This window comes from Salvelinus namaycush, chromosome 2, assembly GCF_016432855.1.
Source record: "Salvelinus namaycush isolate Seneca chromosome 2, SaNama_1.0, whole genome shotgun sequence".
NCBI lineage: Eukaryota > Metazoa > Chordata > Actinopteri > Salmoniformes > Salmonidae > Salvelinus > Salvelinus namaycush.
In genome coordinates, this window is record NC_052308.1 from 11,182,445 (window position 1) to 11,197,717 (window position 15,273).

The 15,273-nt window shown below is 41.4% G+C and overlaps 1 protein-coding gene across 1 annotated transcript; it reads right to left on the reverse strand.

The window, feature by feature from the left end:
- Positions 1-3,088: 3,088 nt before the first annotated feature.
- Positions 3,089-9,722, reverse strand: h6pd (hexose-6-phosphate dehydrogenase (glucose 1-dehydrogenase)). The gene is made up of 5 exons (XM_039007668.1): positions 9,670-9,722; positions 6,853-7,528; positions 5,785-5,902; positions 5,400-5,669; positions 3,089-5,002 (listed from the first exon to the last, which is right to left on the reverse strand). Exons 2-5 carry the CDS (start codon positions 7,501-7,503, stop codon positions 3,654-3,656), a joined length of 2,388 nt encoding a protein of 795 aa, XP_038863596.1. The 5' UTR covers positions 7,504-7,528; positions 9,670-9,722; the 3' UTR covers positions 3,089-3,653.
- Between the last annotated feature and the right edge of the window lie 5,551 nt (positions 9,723-15,273).

Genomic DNA, 15,273 nt, shown 5'->3' on the forward strand with positions numbered 1-15,273 from the left:
TAATAACAACGGATGTTTATCGAAACACTTTGCTACTCATTCATTTCAGCTGCAGTGCTGTTGTAGCGTGAGTGGAACTAGGGAGAATGCACATTTTATGGCTTACAAAAGTGTTGAACAAAGTGTTGACAGTGCTGAATAACAACTTAAACATTACTTATAAAATCAGAAGCTTTTTGGTGTATTCGTTGAGTCTCTCTCTAGTCATAGTTTTTGAAATCTCAGTATCAACTTTGCTGTGCATTCAAGGCTTCTTTTTACAGTCTAGGCTTGAGGAAGCTGTGCAGACATGGTGATCTGAGCTATCTGATTGGCCAGTGGTAGGTCTATACATAGCCACGGGTGCTGAGGATGCTGCAGTACCCCCTGATAAGATATATTTTTTTCAACAAATGATTACTCCTGTATGAGCAACGAAAAATACTTGTCAGACAAAAATTATACGCAGCACCTCACAGAAGTGTTTAGTGGTCAACTAGGAATGCCTTGGAGATCCGTTTGGAGAAAGCGATTGACCGGTTGGTGACGACTAACTTACAACATTGAGAATGATTAAGTGCTATAACATTTCAAGACAATGGGACTATAAGGTTCTAACTGTAGCTATTTGAATACGTAAATGATAGACTCAGAACACATCACCAAATACATTACGACATGTATTATGATTAGATAAATGACTTACTTTATGATTACTGACAGGTTTGTTTTTTGCTGCCGTGCCATTATTGCTGGCTAGACCATACTTAGAGGGAAATGTCAAAGACGTGTTCTGATTGGTCTGTCTGTATTTGTTCAGGTTTGTGATTGGATTGCAGAAAGAACCTTACAGCGCCAAGTTCAAATGGGTTTATGCAGATAGAACTTATATATACAGTACCAGTCAAAAGTGTGGACACACCTAGTCATTCAAGGGTTTTTCTTTATTTTTACTATTTTCTACATACTAGTGAAGACATCAAAACTATGAAATAACACATATGGAATCATGTCGTAACCAAACAAAAAAGTGTTAAACAAATCAAAATATATTTTAGATTCTTCAAAGTAGCCACCCTTTGCCTTGATGACAGCTTGCAGAGTCTTGGCATTCTCTCCACCAGCTTCACCTGGAATGCCTTTTCAACAGTCTTGAAGGAGTTCCCACATATGCTGAGCACTTGTTGGCTGCTTTTCCTTCAGTCTGCGGTCCAACTCACAAACCATCTCAATTGGGTTGAGGTCGGGTGATTGTGGAGGCCAGGTCATTTGATGCAGCACTCCATCACTCTCCTTCTTGGTCAAATAGCCTTTACAGAGCCCAGAGATGTGTTTTGTCTCAGTGTCCTGTTGAAAAGCAAATGATAGTCTCACTAAGCGCAATCCAGATTGGATGGCGTATTGCTGCAGAATGCTGTGGTAGCCATGCTGGTTAAGTGTGGCTTGAATTCTAAATAATTCACTGACAGTGTCACCAGCAAAACACCTTCACACCATCACACCTCCTCCTCCATGCTACACGGTGGGAACCACACATGCAGAGATCATCCGTGCACCTACTCTGCGTCTCACAAAGACACCGCGGTTGGAACCAAAAATCTCAAATTAAGATTGATGAGACCAAAGGACAGATTTCCACCGGTCTAATGTCCATTGCTCATGTTTCTTGGCCCAAACAAGTCTCTTCTTATTATTGGTGTCCTTTAGCAGTGTTTTTTTTGCAGCATTTGACCATGAAGGCCTGATTCATGCAGTCTCCTCTGAACAGTTGATGTTGAGATGTGTTTGTTACTTGAACTCTGTGAAGCATTTATTTGGGCTGCAATTTCTGAGGCTGGTAACTCTAATGAACTTATCCTCTGCAGCAGAGGTAACTCTGGGTCTTCCTTTCCTGTGGTGGTCCTCATGAGAGCCAGTTTCATCATAGCACTTGATGGTTTTTGCGACTGCACTTCAAGAAACTTTCAAAGTTCTTGACATTTTCCGGATTGACTGACTTTCATGCCTGAAAGTAATGATGGACTGTCATTTCTCTTTGCTTATTTGAGCTATTCTTGCCATAATATGGACTTTTACCAAATAGGGCTATCTTCTGTATACCACCCCTACCTTGTCACAACACAACTGATTGGCTCAAACACATTAAGGAAAGAAATTCCACAAATTAACTTTTAACAAGGCACACCTGTTAACTGAAATGCATTCCACCTCATGAAGCTGGTTGAGAGAATACCAAGAGTGTGCAAAGCTGTCATCAAGGCAAAGGGTGGCTGGCTACTTTGAAGAAGCTTTGTTTAATACTTTCTTGGTGACAACATGATTCCATATGTGTTATTTCATAGTTTTGAAGTCTTCACTATTATTGTACAATGTAGAAAATAGTACAAATAAAGACAAACCCTGGAATGAGTAGGTGTGTCCAAACTTCTGACTGGTACTGTAACTTTTTCAAAAACCGAACTTCACAGGCACATGAAGAGCCATCTAAAGATCAATTATATGTGACTAACAATTTTTTAACCAAAATGTCAGATAGAACCTTGTATCTACAAACATCAAATTGAAACCTAATCGAATCCTCTTCACAAGCACCATAAGTATATTAAACATACACCTCTTTGTATAATTAGGGCTGGATTCCATCCGTATCGCAGAAGATCTGCATTATAACTCAATAGAAATTATAAAAAGGCAAAGTTCCCGGGATCACTGAGACTGCATTCGCGGTGAATGCTACATATGTCAGCTCAATCGGAAATTACAAATGTATACGTGGAGCTTCCGCGATACGGATTGAATCCAGACCTTAATTAAGGTAAACGTAGTGAAACGGTTCGACCAACCTTCATCAACCTGTTTTAAATCTATTTTAAAAGTATTACATTTGGAACGTCACAACTTCTAAAACCACATACAAGCACCATTTCACTTTCTCACATTAAAATAGGAAGTATTAGGAAATACTGTGCTGGCTTATAGGGAAAATTGCACCCATTAGGGTCAAAGGCTGTGGACATTTTACATAGATATCAAGTAATACATTTGATCATCATTTTAGTTTTTTGAATTCACGAGCACTGATTAAAACAAAAGCAGCAATGGATCAGAATGTGCTTTGTGGTAATTTAATCTACTGGATAGTACATTACATTATGCAGTTTGATTTAATTTGTCATTGAGGCACAAATACAATAATACATGGCTATAGCCTACATTATCTGTTGACCATTAATTTTTACCTAAATTATTGGCCTTTCACAGTTCAAAATCCCCTTTTAACAATCCTATTCTATGCTGGTTCAGTGGAGAACAGGTAGCTTTATGAGAAAATATACTGTTTTTACAACTATATAAAATATAGTTAGTCTTTTAATAATTATTCATTATCTGAATAACAAACTTCCATATCCACTTTGCTTTCCTGAGATAAAAAAATCATACTTCTTTAAAATACATGCGTGCATCACACACACACCACATTAACCCTACATCTTGTATATTGAAAAAGAAAATATATACCACATCTACCTTCAACTTTAAGTAAGGTGCACGGAATCAACAGAACTTTATCATTACTTTACATTCTTGGTCAAAATACAGCAAAAGAGTAAAACTACAGCAAATCATTAATTTAATCCATTTAAATGTACATCATTTCATTGCTACAGTATCCCCTATCCTAAAAGAGCATCATAGTCTATGTACCATACTAGCCTGCCACTGGTCGGCCGGATCCCAGTGATGGGCCAATTTTTTGGGTTGTCCTTGACTCGGCTAAGCTGAGTGACCAGCTCATGTTTGCTCTTACCCATCACCAGCACACCTACTTTCTGGGCCTGGTTGATAGCCTTGAGGGTGAGGCTCATACGCTGGTGAGGCTTGGCTGGGCTCTCGGTGAAGGCTACTAGACTGTTCCCACGTGCGTCTAGTTTGCTGCCTGGGAACAGAGAGGCAGTGTGGCCGTCGTAGCCCACTCCCAGCAGGACAAAGTGGAAGCTGGAAGCATTAACCAACTGGGTGATGTCGCTCTCATAGAGCAGCGCTCCACTATCCTCCTCCACACACAGCCGCTGGTTCATCTGCACCGGCATGGGGTGGATGTTGAAGTAGGACATCTTCACGTGTTGGAGCAGGTGGTCGTGCAGGGTGCGGAAGTTGGAGTCCAACTCTGTGAGAGGCACGCATCGCTCGTCCACCATCCACACGTGGGTGTCCCTCCAGGGGAAGGAGTAGTGGTGATGGGCCAGCCTCTGAAACAGAGCTAGGGGACTGGAGCCCCCGGAGAGGGCAAGGTGGAAGCGTCCGCCCTCCCTTACTGCGTTCTCCGCTGCGACCTGCAGGTCTGCGGCCAGCCGCACGATGAGCTCCTCGGGCCAGGCAGACACCATGTCAGCGCTGCGGTACTTCCCCTGCATCACCTGGAAGCTCTCCGTCCCAGACCCGCCCATGTGGTCCTGGGTGACCATGACCACTGCCTCATTGGCGAAGGTCACCTCCCGTCCCAACAGTTTGAAATCCAGCATGTTGCCATTGTCCGCTCCCCCGGGATACAGGCGGGTGAAGGTGTCGGCCAGGCTCTGCAGGAGAGGTGTCCAGAAACTCCAGGAGGCCAGCAGGTTCTCAGCACTGATAAAGCTGTCCTTCCGGCCTTGGAAGATGTGCAAAATGAGTTCTGCGTAAGCCTCCCTCTCCACCGTTGGCGTCAGCACGTAGTAGTCTGAGATGGGCAAACCTAATACACTGACATCTTTGTGTTCTGTTACCTCCTTCCACTCAGTGTCCATCAAGTCTGGCTTGAACAGGTTCTTACTCACGAGAATGGCTGGGTACTGCAGAGTGCCGTGGCCAAAGTAGAACACAATCTGCTTGGGCTTGCAGTGGACGCTGCTGTGGCTCTGGATACAGAAGATGTCATTCTTGAACAGAATGCGAGCGTAGCCTACGCGCTCATCCAGCATCTTCCCTGAGGTCAGAATGACTGGCACGCCCTCGTACTGGGCTAGGTCAATGTGCACCATTATACCTAAAATAGAAAAAGCAGTTTTATCACTGATTTTTTTTTTTTTTTTTTAATTATCTATGTATCACATGTAGGGCCCTGTGTTTTGGACTATCATGTCACATGACTGAGACTTTAACCTTAATTTTAAGCCGTTTCAAGAAATCAGAATTACACCAAAAATGAAAGCATTTGGCTGAGGATGGTGCTAGAACATCTGACATAAAAAGAAAGGGGGATAGTTTGATGAAAAAGCTTTAAATAAAAGGTTAACAACCAGATCATGTGACATGATTGCCCAAAACACATGGCCCTAATCATATGTTATTACTATATGACAAAACATTTCTCCTTTAATAAGCCTTTAATGCACAGGCTGAAGAGAAGAACTCCTACAGACAAACGTTCTCATGACACTTACCAGCGAAGGTGGGGGTGAGGCTGAAGTACTCCTTTGTTTTGCTCAGTTCTTCCTGTACCTCTGCATTGTAGGCCTGGTACTGACCAATGGCAGCACAGTTCCTGTCCAGGTGCTGCAAGGCACTGAAGATCTTCAGCTTGTTCTTGAGGACCTCCTTAGTGTTGCTCAGGTTGGATGGGAGCTCCATGGTCAGAAGGGTCATGACCTCAGTCAGGTGGTTCTGTATCACGTCCCTGATCACGCCATACTGTTCATAGAAGGCGATCCGACCTGTGACAAAGAGAGAATAAATCAAACAATCCAAAACTCCCTGACAGGTGATGTTACTATCCCCATCACATATTTTATAGAGGGGGTTAATACACTTGCTTTAACTATACAGTACCTTTGGCATCCAGGGTCTCCTTCAGTACAATCTCAACTCTCTCAATGTGGTGCTTGTTCCAGATAAGATCCAGATGCTTGCTGTTCTCCCTTCTGAATGGCAAAATCTTAGAGACAACCTTTTGAGTATAAAAACAAACAATAGAATAAAAACCAGTTGAGTTGACAGTCGTTTTGCACTGCTTCGCTAAGGTTTTAGTCATCAATCTTGCAAAAGGGCAGAATTGTATCAATGTAGTAGTGTCCCCCCTATGACCTTTGGCTTTCACCTCTAATTGTTTATTTATGTCTGAGAAAAAAAATACTTTTCAACCCATATGATCTAGTAGGCAATATAAGTATAATAAAACATTTACAAATATAATATGATAAAAATACAAAATTATCTCAATGGAGCCTTTTCATATTTTATAATGTCCATACAGTATAAAGTTAGAATCTGTTTATAACTATCTACCCAAAATATTTCACCTTCTTTATTACTTTACCAAACATATCATGACATTAGTGATGTTCACAAATTTAACAGATTTTGGACTGTCTAAATCAACATTTAGGCCATTTAAACAGCGTGTGTTCCTCCTGTAGACAAAGGGAGAAGGGCTATGTAAAGGGATCCATTTTGTTGTTCTGAGCATATGCTATGTGTCTGCCTCCGATGTAAAACAAATGTTTGACTTCCACACAAATGACTTCTTTTCTTTTAGGTTTAAGGAAGTGTATAGCCATGAAAGTTATGTATTTAGATCCACCTCCTCGAGACAAATTCAGCGATTGCTTTGCCATATGTGTGTGCCGTGAAGCAGTCAAGCTAGATAAATGTTTTTCTAAGGACCACCCCCCAGAAGATGTTTACATAGTCCTAGGAAACTCAGGCTGTCTTCTGACTTATAAAACGGTGGGAAATCAATAAAATAAGTCATGTCAACATTTAAAAAAATGTTAAAGTAATTCTAGTGCACGATTTCAGGAGGGTCAGCTTAATTAAACCAAAGACCTGCTTCAAATGTGAAGTATTGTGTTAAAGTGTAACCTACTATGTATGGACTGATCAAGAGGCCTACATCACCTGCTTCCCTAAATAGTGGTCGATCCTGTACATCTCGTTGTCTTTGAGGGAGGCACCCAGTTGAGTGGACAGGAGTTGGGCGCTACTGAAATCATGGCCAAATGGCTTCTCCAGCACCACCCTCAACCACGCCCCGTCGGTCGGCCTGCAGCTGTTGTTGATCTTTTCTGCAATGTCCGCATAAGCGAAGGCTGGCACTGACAGGTAGAACAGCCTGCCTGCCTCCACTATGCCCTCCTGCCTCAGCTGCTCTGTCAGGTGTTTGCCCAGGGCCTGGTAGTCCTCTGAAGTCTTCAGCTGCCGATACTCAGCCAGCCTCAGGAACTGCTCCTTCACCAGGGCACAGCGCTCCACAGACAACTCCCGAGGACAGACCACTCCCTTCAGCACTTCAAACAGGATCGGCGTGGCCTTATCGTTGGGCGACAGGCCTCCGCCATAAAAGGAGAAGCTGTAGCCGCTACTGACCTGGTTAGCGTACAGCTGGAAGAAGCCCTGCCACAGGTACTTCTTAGCCAAGTCACCTGTACCTCCCACTATGACCACTGACACGTGCCCTAGGCTCTGTGCTCCCTTGGCCTCCTTGGCATAGCCTCTCTGGACACACACGGTGGCCAGAAGCAGCAGTGCTGCCCACACAACCTTCCACATTCTCTGGTCCAACACAGATCAGCTCCTACAGGAGAGAGACAGAGCAAGAACAATCAGAGAACTTCAAAAAGGGGATTTACAGACCGGTTGTGGATTGCTAAGTATTTCCACGTTATTAACCCATAATCACAGTGGCTGAATTACCCACTTAAAACACACATTGATTACAGTCGTGGATTGGTTTTCCGCCAATGCAAGCAGGAATTCTGTGAGGCAGCCTAGCCTACTTTTATAATGTGGCATATTTGGTTTGTGGGTGCAAGGTGTCAGCTCTTAGCTATTCCATGAACTACAACATCACCCCCCAACATAATCTTCTTACATGTCTCTGTCATAGGTTCATCTATAGGTAAAAGTATTTATTTTTTGTGTCAAAGTGAGGGAACTACTCTGTCAGTAGATAACATGTCAATCCTGTGGTAAATGTTCTTCACATTGATTGTATTCAAGTGGTTGAACCCCGAGGCCTACGTTTTGGGGTGGAAAGTTAGAGACAACCGGACTGCTCAAATTGCAGAGAGAGACAATGGTTTCTAGACTGAGCCCATTGAAAAGAGTGTGGCTAAGTCAACATTTACAAGATAAACAGACGAGGCATCTACCGTAAACAGCTTGCGTAACTTTACTGTAACGTCTGAAATCATAGTCTAGTATTGAAGTTTACACAGCAAACAACAAAAGTCAATGCCGCTGAATTCTTCTGGGAATCAAATACTATTGGAATGGATGGAAACTTATTAAAACATTTACATTTTTAGCTGACAGTAAGTCAAGATTAAGGAGTGGTCCTATCCAAACAACCCAGATCACAGCTCTGACTGCAGGATGTTGATCAATAAAAAAGAGGAGTAAGGATAAACATAGGCCGGGTCATTCAGTGTGAACAAATATCCATGGCATTAAGTTCCTGAAACTTTGGGTAACCAAAACCTCCTTTACCACACTTAAGACCACACATTGTATAATGATTTCATTGACAGTGACATAAAGACTTGCTCTGTACTGTATACACATTGTAAGTTAGACTAGTGGCAAAGATATAGGAACCATCTCAATAATAATTTGAGATACCTATCCCACGTGTCTAAATCCCAATCCCCCTGAGAAAATGCCTTTGACCTTTCAGGGAAATAAAAAATTACATGGATATATAGTTGTCCCATTTTCATACAGAACGACTCATTTATGACTATGAGGGATCAACTCAGTCCCAGTAAATAGTGTACAAAATACTATAAATACATATTTTGAGTAACGATTAAGTATTAACTCATGATAAGTGCAGAACTAACAAACCATTGAATTTATAACTTCTCAAAAGTTCTATTGTGGGGGAAAAACTAGATAGCCCATAGCAGCCTGATGAATAACAACAGTGCTCACATTGTTAACCCAGTCTGCCTCTGAGGACATTAGAGAATTGCAACACAGTCCTCCAGATGATCTGAAAGGCTGGATATTGGAAAGTCAAAAATGTACCATCCTGAAATTATACAGTAGCCTACACTCAATAAATGTGGAACTTTGTAGAAACTCATAACCCACCCAGTGCAAATGTATTGAGCCTTGAAGCCTTCACTCAACTAAAAAACAGAACCAAATGGTTTAATATCCACCTTCTGTCTAGTGTGTTTATCACATTTACATCCAAATTATATGTTAAACCTTGAAAAATAAGCAATAATAGCTAGCTTTTGGATACTATTTTCTCCTACTATTAATTTCTGACTGAAATACAAAAAGGGACTAAATAACCCTGGCTAAAATATGATATATTTGTTATGAATAGTGTTCTCTCACCTATGGCCCTGCCAACACAATCTATGCCCATACAATAGGTCTGACAGTTACACCTGCTAGCTGTCTGACTTCAGCCATGCAGTAGATGGATACAATGTTACCCAACAACAGCGTTTCTGTCCATTTACAATCACAATAAATTCATTTTGTATAGCTAATCCATCTCACTCAAACTATTCAAACGAACCTAGTCTGAACATAAAAAATTATAAACTAATCCATCTCACTCAAACTATTCAAACTAACCTAGTCTGAACATAAAAAATAATAAACTAATCCAGCTCACTCAAACTATTCAAACTAACCTAGTCTAAACATTTTTAAAAAATACAAAAAAGATATACATTCTATGGAAATTAAGTTTACCTTCTCCCTCGACAGTCGAGTTCGATGAAAGATCGCATCCATCGATATTTATGTCAAAAGACACTTCCTAGAGCAGTCATGTGACATCCGAGCGCTTGAATAAATTATGCGTTTCACAGTTATGTGACCATACCAAATAGCCCGTACATTTCACCAGAGGCGTAATTGTTCAGTCAGTTACATTGGGATCCTGCATTAAACCATTAGGTCGGATGCAAATGCATTTTATTTGTGTTGCTCTAGATTTCTATGAAAATTTTACAAGAAAAAAAAGAGTGCGGTTGTTCACCTGAAACTACACAAAAGTTACGTCTGACAGTTGTTGGGAATTGAAGAAGAAAACGAAAGCCGAGCATGGCAGTAGCCTGTCGCCTAGGCTATTAGTGAAATAGTGCGTCTGAACTGACATAGTCTTGCTAATGCCAGCTTCTCTGACAATCAACATAACATGCTTTCGGCATTTGAATGTGAAAGAGGTTAATGGTATTCATATCATATGCTACAATAGTAGTCAATTATTCAATAACACTGTTTAAAATCAAACAAATAATGACAAATGTTGACCCTCTAATCTATATTATCCCATTTATTTAAAATCCCAGTTTAGTTGATACCACAGGAGGCTGGTGAAAGGAGGACGGCTCATAATAAATTATGGAATGGAGTTAATGGAATGGTATCAAACACATGGAAACTATATGTTTGATGTGTTTGATACCAGTCCATTCCAGCCATTACTATGAGCGCGTCCTCCCCAATGAAGGTGCCACCAGCCGCCTGTGGTTGACACCTCTGGCCCTTGTCTTCAGGGCTCCCATCTCTCCAACTTCTACACATGACTGCCCTCTACTGGTGTACTACAGTTATTTAGAATTTCCAACTGAGGTACTGTACTTTGTAGAGTCACTTTGGTAACACTCTACCCCCCTGCCTTTTTCTTTTGTTATAGAATAATATATACAATAAATAAAAAATAAAATAACAAGATTATAAAATATGGTAAAAATGCCTGGCCTACATTACATCATGATCATGTATTGTTAAATATTGAGAAACTAACTCAAAATTGCCATACAGTAAATTCAATATTCTTTAGGAATTAGTCTTGGCTATGCACCAGAAAAAGAATGATACAACAACCAAATAAACATTTACCACCAAAAAAATAAACATTTACCACCACATATTTTCTTTAACTAGATAATGACTCTTATAAGATATTCAAATAAATGACATATTTGGTTTTGTATCCTGAAACATTTGTTCGTACTGCATCAGCTGATCAGCCGTCTCATGCCATCATTCAGTGCCTATGGAACCAAGAGCAGGTGGAACCAAGAGCTCTTTTGGCCTTTTTTCAATACTTGCAGTCTTTACCACATGACAGATTTAGACTGTAGTCATCTTAAATCAACCTCCCTGCACAAAAACTATCAGATAAGGTCATGCAATTTTCCCTGAAAACACCATATTGACCTTCAACTACACGAAAGCTACTTATAACACTATATTAAATCTTGCCAATACACACACCACACACACTCAGCTTTAGGTCCAGTGGCCATACCCCAGAGCCCTCCCAAGTAGCCTTCCACTGTGAAATGTAAACAGTGCTTCCTGAGTATGTGTGTGTGTGTGTGTGTGTCTGTGTCTCTGTGTGTGTGTCTATGTGTGTGTGTCTGTGTGTGTCTGTGTGTATGTGTGTGTGTGTGAGAGAGAGAGAGAGAGAGAGAGAGAGAGAGAGAGAGAGAGAGAATGGGCCCATACAGAGTTTGCTAGCCCAGCTGTCCCTGCCATAACCCAAGACTTGAGAGCCGCAAGACACAGCTGGAGGGCCACTGTATTCTAACACCTCCTCCCACCAGGCCTTCTACCCAGCCCCTAGCTACCTTCCTTCCCTTTGTTCAGACTTCAGGGCAGACGTCGTCAAGCCGAGCACACAAACGAACGCATATGAATGTCTGCTCTCATCTACATTAGGCCCCCTCGGCCAACACACATCACATTTACTACGGCTATTTACCAAATTACATTTCACTTTCGTTTGTGCTCTGGCTCCCCCTCTACGTTCCACACTAGATCTGGGGGCAGGGACTGAACCTAAAAACACAAACTGCTACTCATCTTCATCTGGTAGAATGTACTGATACAAAGGACAAGTGCAAGATAAGAAAAATATGTCTCATTCAATTTGTTATTAACTTTCTTTGTAAAGTAAATACTGTAAAATGTAATTACAGTTTTTGTGATCTCAAATAAAACACTTGCCCCTTCAATTACTTCAAAACTCTCTCATTTGGATTCACTGTTATTTCAATTATTTTATCATTGCATATGTATTTGGCACCACACTACAGGAGGGGATTTTAACATGTTACCCTGGACTGACTCTTAAACTTGATAACCACCATCACTGTGTCTTTCCTAAACACAATGTGCTTTGTCTAAACAGTTCCATCAACTCATTCTAGAAGTCTTTCATTCTGCTAACCACCAATCAGCCGTGATAGGTAATATGCTGCAGTGATGCAGATGCTGGCAGTGATGATGACTGTTCAAAGAGTGAAGTCATAGTTAAACTTCTCCCTTGTGTGAGTAATTGTTTGTGTGTTTCAACTGCATACTCACATTTCTTGCATCCATAGAGTGAAAACATGTCCGAACAGGCTCTTTTCTTTGCTTCTGAACACCACCCTTAAAAAAAGTCCCTTTCAAAACACACACAAACGCCGCCCAAATTCCAGTTGTGAGAGGTGCTGAAAAGATTTGGGTTTCAGTGTGATAAACTTAAGAGTACATTGTAAGACAAACAAAGCCCCTCTCATTCTTAGATAATACATGGGGTCCTTGTTGACAGGTGTGCAACACCACTCTATACTATAGATGGAAATCTAGAGGTACTTAGCCATGGACCTAGCCCCCATTTGTTTTACTGGAGCAAGTGACTTGCGAAGAAGATTTTCTGTTAACTAGTCCTTCAGACGCTTTGTATGTAGTTTGGTCCTTCAACTTTCCCCCAAACACACACAATCTGTTTTAAGGATTATTTAAGTGATTAACAATGACTGATAGAGTATTCAGCAACCAGAACAAACTCAATAGAAATCACTGACAGAGGCGGTGGCTTAAATTTTACGTTTCATCAAACTGGCAAAGGTTCATCATTGACTAACTATGTGTCTGGGCACCCTAACCGTGAGAACTGTGCAAAACAGTAGGCGCATTTCATGTGAGCATTACACAAAAACTCCCCGGCCTTCACAATAGTGCTCCACCTCTCTGTTTGCTCAAAGCACGAGAGATGCAAGAAAAGCTGTGGGTCTGGGTGTGGGAGAGCCTGAATGACATGGCATTGATGCTGCCGCTGTTCGCTGACCCTCGAAATGCAGGCCCAGCCCCCAGTGTGAAGTGTCTTTGTGTTGGCAGATCCCAAAGTAGCAGGGAACCAGCAGAGAGGGGGGGTGGGATGGGTACCAGCCGGGGGAGGGGGGAGGGGGGAGGGGTTTAACACTCTTCTCTAGCAGGACGCATGCTCCATAGGAGGATTAGGAAGACTTTATTATAATAGATCATTTGCATACCTCCAGAGGGTGTTAACCTTTGACACCTCTCTAGCAATTGTTAGGAATTGTTAGGTTAGATTACTTGTTGGTTATTACTGCATTGTCGGAACTAGAAGCACAAGCATTTCGCTACACTCGCATTAACATCTGCTAACCATGTGTATGTGACAAATAAAATTTGATTTGATTTGGTTTGATTTGGTTTGATTTGATTTGATTTGAGCACCACTGACAAACTGACAACAGAAACCGCCTCACTCAATATCGGAACCTTTCAATACATGAAGCAGATCTTGCAGACAGAAGAGTGTAAATAACTAGAAGCCTTTTATGAATACCCAGATGCAATGTTCTCCATGTGCATGGAATGTCCACATTTTCAAGTTAATCAATATCTTCATTTTTTAAAATGATTTTGAAGCCTCTCATTGAATCATCCCATATGAAATTACACTTGTTTGAAAGAAAAAAGTGCATACAGATTTTTTAAAACATGCCATTGATGACATACACACTGATTCTCACCTCATGTTCTATCAAGTGAGCTCAACAGGACCTAGATGTGTGTTTATGGTTTGATTTTATTTTATTAGGATCTATTTTAGTCCTCATTTTGGACGAATCTTCCAAGAGTCCCTAACAAACTTGAAAATGCAATTTACATTTTCACAAATAACACACTGTTACAAACAACAGATATATCACACTGACATACTGACAAAAACAAAAATGTAATATATAAAAAAGTAGATAAGAAAAAGAGGATTGTGTCGAGGCACAGATCTGGGGAAGGGTACCAAAAACAATTCTGCAGCATTGAAGGTCCCCAAGAACACAATGGCCTCCCTCATTCTTAAATGGAGGAAGTTTGGAATCATCTTGACTCTTCCTAGAGCTGGTCGCCTGGCCAAACTGAGCAATCGGGTTAAGGGCCTTGGTCAGGGAGGTGACCAAGAACCCGATGGTCACTCTGACAGAGCTCCAGAGTTCCTCTATCGAGATGGGAGAACCTTCCAGAAGGACAACGATCTCTGCAGCACTCCACCAATCAGGCCTTTATGGTAGAGTGGCCAGACGAAAGCCACTCCTCAGTAAAAGCCATATGAAAGCCCTCTTGGAGTTTGCCAAAATGCACCTAAAGGACTCTCAGATGGTGAGAACCAAGATTGAACGCTTTGGCCTGAATGCCAAGCGTCACGTCTGAAGGAAACCTGGCACCATCCCTACGGTGAAGAATGGTGGTGGCAGCATCATGCCATAGGGATGTTTTTCAGTGGCAGGGACTGGGAGACTAGTGAGGATCGAGGGAAAGATGAACGGAGAAAAGTACAGAGAGATCCTTGATGAAAACCTGCTCCAGAGTGCTCAGGACTTCAGACTGGAGCAATGGTTCACCTTCCAACAGGACAACGGCCATAAGCACACAGCCAAGACAATGCAGGAGTGGCTTTGGGACAAGTCTCTGAATGTCCTTGAGTGGCCCAACCAGAGCCCTGACTTGAACCCGATCGAACATTTCTAGAGAGACCTGCAAATAGCTGTGCAGCAACGCTCCCCGTCCAACTTGACAGAGCTTGAGAGGATCTGCAGAGAAGAATGGGAGAAACTCCCCAAATACAGGTGTGCCAAGCTTGTAGTGTCATACCCAAAAGACTCGAGGCTGTAATCGCAGTCAAAGGTGATTCAATAAAGTACTGAGTAAAGGGTCTGAATACTTATGTAAATGTAATATTTCTGTTTATTAATTTTTTTCATTTGCAAAAAACAATCTAAAAACCTGTTATTGCTTTGTCATTATGGGGTATTGTGTGTAGATTGATGAAGGAACATTTTAATTTGATCCAATTTAGAATAAGGCTGTAACGTAACAACATTTTGAAAAAGGAAACTGGTCTGAATACTTTCCGAATGCACTGTATAGTCCAAAGCGTACTTAACTTGTTAATACATTTTTAACCAACAACGTTCCTTCCGTCTGTTGTATGATTAATGTCCATGTATGGTAACATAAGACAAGACAATGTCTGTCTTCTTCAGTAGA